Source organism: Helobdella robusta, assembly GCF_000326865.2.
Source record: "Helobdella robusta unplaced genomic scaffold HELROscaffold_43, whole genome shotgun sequence".
Classification (NCBI taxonomy): domain Eukaryota; kingdom Metazoa; phylum Annelida; class Clitellata; order Rhynchobdellida; family Glossiphoniidae; genus Helobdella; species Helobdella robusta.
Window position 1 is genome coordinate 691,040 of NW_008705028.1, and position 8,174 is coordinate 699,213.

General features: G+C 34.2%; 1 protein-coding gene across 1 annotated transcript in view; it reads right to left on the bottom strand.

Annotated features, from left to right (window-relative positions):
• Positions 1 to 3,802: 3,802 nt before the first annotated feature.
• The window catches only part of HELRODRAFT_193131 (hypothetical protein), a 6,334-nt gene continuing 1,962 nt past the window's right edge, over positions 3,803 to 8,174 (bottom strand). The window contains exons 3-7 of the mRNA XM_009025730.1: positions 8,135 to 8,174; positions 6,823 to 6,981; positions 6,130 to 6,465; positions 4,806 to 4,898; positions 3,803 to 4,672 (exon numbers count right to left, since the gene is read on the bottom strand). Coding sequence (XP_009023978.1) covers positions 4,455 to 4,672; positions 4,806 to 4,898; positions 6,130 to 6,465; positions 6,823 to 6,976 — 801 coding nt within the window. The 5' untranslated portion in view covers positions 6,977 to 6,981; positions 8,135 to 8,174 and the 3' untranslated portion in view covers positions 3,803 to 4,454. The remainder of the gene's footprint in view (positions 4,673 to 4,805; positions 4,899 to 6,129; positions 6,466 to 6,822; positions 6,982 to 8,134) is intronic.

Here is an 8,174-nt window from a genome sequence, read left to right on the forward strand (position 1 = left end):
ATAGAATGTTAAAATTAAAACATTATTAAAATTTAAATAACCTAACCATGCATGGTTTGGTAGGTGAATTTGGAGCATTCTGGAGTAGATTGACAAAATACCAACAACAATCAAACATGCAGACAACATTTTGCATTTGATTGCTGATAAAAAAGAAAAACCAGAGATAAAAGTGACGAAACGAATGGAACAAAGGATCTCGTAAGCCGCTTAACTCCTATATGTAGAATAAATACCTGAACTAAATACGTTAAGACGTTGTTAAGTACACACTGATTATAAACATTATATTAAGAAACTTAGCGTAGAAATCTTTAAAAGAAATTTAAAAGTAAGCCTTAGCATTAAAAGACAGCGAAACAAAATAGTAATTAGACAGTGGCAGTGGTGACAGCATTGATATATGTATATATGTAATATACCCATGGATATATATATATATTATATATATTCATGTACCCAGGGATATACATATTATATATATCCATGTGTGATCCATGGTTGGCAGTAAAGATTTATAAGAAAATAACTTGCTTTTGCTTAGGTTTTCGTTTCACGAAATCTCAGTTACATCCATGGTTGGCAGTAAAGATTTATAAAAAAATAACTTGCTTTTGCTTAGGTTTTCGTTTCACGAAACCTCAGTTACAATCTGGCGTGAAGTTTTGGACTCGAATTGTCCTATTTTAAACAACTTTAGTTAGAACTATCTATAGCGTAGATAAAGTACTGTTACGAAATCCATTCCAGCCTTATACCGCAAATGAACTTTTCGAGTGGTTATATTACTACAGGGACGTCATTTCAGGTTTGAAATAGGGACAAAACTTATATGGTCTATGATGGGGCATAATTGGTTATATATATTACTTACTATACAAATATTAAAAAATCGTTTTTCAGTATCAGAAATCAATATCAGAAATTTGTAAAGCGCCTCTCTTGAAAGACCTCAAAAGCGCTTTCTGGTGGGCACATTGCTGAAATAATGATGCTTCAACATTCTTTTGAATCGAGGCCTTTCAGTAATAGAACCATTCTTCTGTTGTACAGGAAGTGAGTTCCAAACCTCGGCCGCCACCACTGCAAATCTTTGCTTTCCAAAATTTGTCAATCTGAATACCGGATTGATCAAATCCCCATGGTCTGATGACCTCACATGACTGCGTCCTTGAACTCCCGACACCGGCTGCTCACTCAGATAAAGCGGACCCTCGCCATTTAGGCAATCTCTGACCATCAGTGCAATTTTGAATTTAATCCTCACCGGAAACCGTAGCCAATGTAAATCATCCTGCATGTATTTTGAGATGGAGTGAAATTTTGATACGCCGGCCACCATTCTTGCTGCAGCGTTTAACGCCGATTGAACGCAGTCCTGTAGGAACAAGTTAACTCCATACATTATTGAGTATGACTAAGTCGAAACTGTGGACAAGTGTTTTTGTCGATTCCATTGTGAAGAAACGTCTGATAGTTCTAATTCGATTAAGTTGATAAAAACATTTCCTGCATATATTTTTTACTAGGGCCTCCATCGACAAACAAGAGTCCAGCACAACTCCAAGATCATTTACTGGCATCTTAAATTTATCAAAACACAAATCCGAATAAGCATTTATTAAGATTTAAAAAAAAAACTAACCTTATCACTACAGCCATTGCTACAATTAGAAAAACTTTTCATGGTTTATTTGACAAATTAACCTTTATTCCATAATAAACACGACGACACTATTGTTATTCTATTATTTTAATATTTTATTCTTTCACATGTAAATTACAAAGTCATTAAACAATTATAATTTCATGGGGAAGGGCAGTTAACCCCCTCCCCTGCCCATCCCCAAATGACGCCTCTGGTTTATTTACATTTCTACGTAACAACTTCGTTAAACAATTTGTTAAAAAGAGTAAAAAATTTTTTATTTAACCAAAGTAGCGAAGGAAAGGACGCCAACCTTTAAAATGTTAATTCTCAAAAATTTAAGCTCCAGGCAAAAACCAAGGCTACGTCTAATTTAAAACATCATTCAATTTAGAATCAGCTCAATATATGTATCGTATCGTAATATATCCTAGTACCAATTAGTTGCTGCTCTGTGAACCAATTTATGTTTGACCTTGCGTCCAACAGCCAGCATGTTAATACTATTTTTGCTGGTACCCAGAAATTTTCCACGTTTTTCCTTACCCTGTACAAAAAACCATTATTACTATCGCTATTCATTTTTGGGCCTCCTCAGGGAGCTTCATAAACCATCACTTTTCATATTCCGGCATCCCCAAGCTTTCATCATATCTATCACAATCTTACTGTCAAGCTAACAGTAGGTGAATACCTGTTAGCTAGGTGGTAAGATTGTGACTCAGTCTCACTTGAACCAATTCACCATCTGTTGATTGACTTACGTTTCTACACATCAAATGCTATTTTCTTATCATCAAAACCGGTCTTTTTTCCAAGTTTCATAACTTTATTTTTATAATTTTCTTAATCTGTTGTGAGACAAAAAAATCATAACAATCGCCATCCATCCTCGCTTACGCATAACATCGTCCATACGCGCTACAATTTTCTCAATTTATATTATTTGTTGCTATACATAAAATATATTGAGAGAAGTTTTTGCTTTAGATTCAATTATTGACTAGGAGCTAGTAGGGAGCATTCAGTAGGAACAAAATCTAACGAGCGTATTCAAAGCATTACCGTAGTGACGTAGCTAACAATGAATCCTCACTCTGACCTTGCATACCCTTAATTCAAATGTTATTCATAATAAAATTTTAACACAGAGTTGAACAATGAAGTGTAAAAAATTACAGGGTTTTGAATGTTTAATATCATAAAATGTTAAAACGCATACGACGACAAAAAATGTGTTAGCTAAAAAGCTTGTTATAAAATACATGCTTCCACGCAACTTTACAGCTCATGGTGTTGACGCAAACAACTGAAATGAATATAGTGCAAATCAATATGACTATTTCTCGATATTTAAAAACTAAAAACAAATTACGGTTCATAACATCTGTGCAGTTCAAGACTTCAGGCAAACCTTACAATTGTAGATATCTAAAGGCCAGAACTTTGAGAAATCGTATTAAAAGCATAGTAAATTTTCAATATGATAATACACTGACAAAAATAAAAATCATTTGTGATGTGCAAGAAAATTAATAATGTTACTTTAAACTGTTAACATGAAAAATTAATTGGTCTAATGAGAGAAGGACATTCCGAGTTAGAACAATTGTCGTTAAAACGGTGGTAGTAAAAAAGTATTTGAAGTGAAGTGATAGATTAAAAATTAGTTCGTCTGAACGTGCCTGTACAATTGGGTGTTCGAAATTTAATATCAACCGTGACTAAGTGCAAAATCAAGAGTTGTAGTGAGCTAAAGAAAGAGAGTACATTCAAAGCACAGGTTTACATGCAACATAGAGAGGCATGGAGATGGACAGATGAATGGTGAATCATCGTAATGTAAACCACGTTCGTAAGCACGTATGTGACCAAAATGAACAATTTTCTTTAAGATAAACAATCATATGAGTTAATGACTTAATCATACGACAAACACGAATAGTTTGAATAATAAAATACTTTGGATTTTGACGAAAATTTATGAAAAACAAATATAAAATAAAAATTAGGATAAACAAAAAAATAACACGATAGGCAACGAAACAAATAAATATTTATAATTGAAATTATTTACATAGGTACTCGAACAACAATTAAACGTAAAGCATTACACTTTTAACTCACTATCAAGATGCAATAACAAACTAACACGATAACACAATCATATTTGCAACTGGAATATTATGTTTGAAGTTTTTCGGCCTAATAGGTTAGGCAAAAAGATGTAACCAGCCTAGCTAAATATCAACTAACGATCATAAACACGCATTAACTGACATCGCTTGGATAGATAAGCGCTAGAGTATATTACAGTATATTGTGGTGTATATTAATAGTGTCTTACAGTAAAATTAAAAATATTACAGTAAAAGTATACAAAACAACAAAAACTGAATGACATTTACAATTAATGATGTATGATATATTCTCAAACAATAAAAAAGAAATTTCAAATTAAAATATTTGCACATCAGTCATTTGTCAGATCATTAACTTCTTTGCTAATGCCAACCTATCATTCAATATTTCACAACGTGCAGACAGGCAAACAGGCAAGCTCACATACACAAACGAGTCGAGACATTCCAAATGACCTAGTACTTTGTTATGTGCGTGAGCACGCATATCTTTCACTTGCATAACAATGAAACGCCTAACAAAATCGTGCTAAGTAAAAAAATAGGAGGAAATAAGTTGTTTAAAACATTAACTTACACCGTTGCCAACCCTTTCAGTAGATTGGTTCACGGCGATAGCTTCATATGTATACAGTGAAAAGTAAAATAAAATTACTGTAATAAATTTATTTATTAGCCATATTATTGGAGTCCGTGTATTCACTGGATGGCAACGTGAAGAATTCCTCGAGCCTCCACTGCAGAGTTTCAAAGGTGGGCCTCTCCATCTCGTCCTTCTTCCAGCAGTCCAGCATGATGTCGTAGAGGGCCTGTGGGGTGTTGGGAGGGCAGGGCATTCGGTAGCCGTGCTCCACCTGGTGAAGGACTTCCGCGTTCGTCATGCCTGAGCAAGTTCATCATCAATATTGTGAAAATAAAATTCAGTAATAATAATAATAACCATAATAATATTAATAATAATGTTATTTATGCAGTGCTCTATGCGATGGAAATTCGTTTGTTATTCACGTTTGTACCCCTCACGTCATCCTGCTGATGCTCCCTCAATGTCAAACATTTGTTGGACGGTAAAGCCAAGTGCAAACAGCAACGTAACCGACGAATTTTGACTGTCGGTGGCAGCAAATATCTTGAATAATAAAATGATTTAAAAACATACCTAAATAGTTAAATTCATCATTAACTTGGAAGTACCACTTTAAGGTTTTTCAGATGAAAATTTTAAATGGGGAAACCTCAATAGAAAACCCTGGAGCATGTTAACGTGAAAATCAAAAGAAATGCTTTTTTGGCCTTTCAAAATCTGATCAACTCTTGTTAAATTTTGTTGCCTCATATCCCTCATTTTATTCATTCAATAACTTTTCCATGTCAGTCACACACTATGTCGTTCACAGAAGTCAGCAGAGGTCATACACGTCACGTAAGTCATCCATAAAGGTCATCTACGTAAGTCAGCCATAGAGGTTACCACAAAAAACCGCAAAAGGGTCATCCATATTAGTTATCCATATACGTTAATACAGAGAGGTCATCTACACAGATCGCCACAAATATAACCTTCAGAGGTCACCACAGAAGCGTCATTCAGATAAGTCATTCACGAGAGAGGTCTCTTACCTCTCTTACGTCATCTATAGAGATGACGTAAGAGAGGTCATCCATATAAGTCACCAAAGTTACCTATATAAGCCATCCTAGAGGTCAACCCAAAAAGTTATCTACATAAGCCATCCACATGTTACCATAGAAAGGTTATCCACATAAATCATCCATAGATATTACCAAAGAGAGGTCATCCACATAAGTCATCCGTCCACAGAGGTCACCACAGAAAAGTCATTCACATAAGACCCCAGAGAAGTCATTCACATGATTCATAGTTCATCTATAAAAATTTTTAAAAACCATTCTTTATTTCGCTTTATACTTTTAATTGTCAAAACAAATTGAAATTCTATAATAAGCTGGTGTGATATTTTATAATTTTGTATATTTTCTGTCTATGAAGTATGTATCTGAAATTCTCAAGACCCTCTTCATTCAATTTTCAATGTTTCTTACCCCATCACCATACGCAATTTGAAACCTTTCAAAACTTCTCAACTTCCTTTCCCCAATTATTTGAAGTGCCTGAGTTATCCCTGCATTATACATTCGAAACGGGAAATGATTGCAGTTTAGCGTGCCTAGCATAACTCCAACGAACAATAACTGAAAGGTACATTTAAAAATTTTTATTTTTAAATTTTTAATTTTTAACAATTAAAATTATAACGAGCACAATGCGGCTGTTTAACATAACTTAATCATGTTATTCTTGATGAAATAAAAGAAAACCTGGATAGGGAAGCCTTCCAAAGGTCACAATTTCAGTTAAGAGAATTCCAAAAGACCAGACATCGGACTTGATGGTGAACCTGTTGTAGTTGGCGGCTTCCGGAGCAGTCCACTTAATGGGAAATCTCGCACCAACCCTTGCCTCATATTCGTCGTCTTTGATTACTCGAGCCAGTCCAAAGTCAGCAATTTTAACGCTGTTGACCTCGCCGACGAGAATGTTGCGAGCAGCTAGATCTCTGTGAATATAGTTCTGTGACTCCAGGTAAGCCATGCCACATGCAATCTGAGCAGCTATATCAATCCTTTGTGGAAGGGAAAGACCGCGTCCTTTACCTGTTTCATAATTCAGAAAAATCTATTCAGATGACATTTTACAGTTTTATATCAAGGAATATGCATAATATAACTCTTATATATAACGGGAATATGCATGCAGTGTATGGTGAAGATGCCGGAGGCAACTTGGTTTTAAAATGGAGACGAGATAAACAAAGTATACTACATGAACAAATAGGTGAATGGATGCTTTGTTTTATCAAATTAGTGACAACATTTTACTTAGAATCAATAGTTAAGTTTCATTCATTAAACTTTTAACCTGATCAGCGTCCTAAAAGTATAATGCATGGTCCAGTAGAGTTTATTATGATATTATGTGATTAAATATAACACTTATATAATGAAACTTACCTTGAAGATATTCCAGTAAACTTCCATACTTCATGAGTTCAGTGACGATATAAATTGGTTCATCTTGGGTGCACACAGCGTACAGTTGGATGAGTTTTGGGTGCCTCAGCTTCTTCATTATCTGAGCTTCAGCCAAGAAATCTTTTGGGTCCATGGTACCTGGTCGCATTAAAGATGAGGATGATTAATGATGATGGCGACACTGATGATGAATGATGATGATGACACTGATGATGATTGAAGATGGTGACACTGGTGATGATTGATGATGATTGATGATGGTGACATGGCCAAAACATAACATAAAGTATTGCAAGCCAGGTAATGTAATGAAAATGATAAGAGCTTAGTTCAGCAACCCATTTTATTCTTTGAATCTGAATTTAACAGTTAACAGAGCAAAAATTGAAAAATAGATCAAGAAACAGGACAAAATAATGCAAGAGACAAAAGACAGCTAATAATAGTAACGCAAGTGTTACACAAAATAGAAAACAAACATGCAAAAACAGACAACAAATGACTGTTTCTTTAAAAATGATACCAATGTTCATTGTTCTCTTAACATTTAACTTTTGCAGTAAACGTAAACATGCATTATTTCAGTAATGAAAAACATTTTTCTAAATTATTCGTTACCATGTATCACATTTTATGTGCGAAGTTGCATCTTGGTTTTCTAACTGAATATGCTAAACTGATGAAACATGAAATCGAGGTTTGACAAAAGGCATTTAAAAAAATAATCCACAACATTCCACTTTGTCCAAACGTTCGTTCGTAATTACAAATATAAATTGATATCAGTAATTAGTAATGGGCCATTACATATATATTAAATTACAATTATATCACAATGAATATATTACACACACACACGCAAGCAAGCACGCACGCACATAGTTGGGTCATAAACATTTCTTTATCTAGTAGAGTTTTTCACATTTATTCATTTCATAAATAAATTAATGGGCATAGTGATTTTATTTTGATTTCAAATAATTGCATTGTATTGTATTGTATTCATCACATTGAAATGAAAAGGTTCTGGAGTGATTCAATACATATATTTATTATAAATGTTGAATTGATTCTGATTTTCAGCATCATTAAAGATGTATCAACAATTCAGCCATTCTGCCAATATGATTAAGCAGTGCAATTTTACTTCTTACCCCAAGAGACACTTCGGTGGAAAGGACTTTCGCAATTTACAACTTGTATAATTTAATTGAAGTTAAATGTATTAGGAAAGGTGAATGCGATTTTTCAACAGTAAAATGTGGGAGACTTGCAATGCAAACATACAAACCAGGCTTGAGGGTCTTGATAGCAACAGGAGTTGTGTTGTT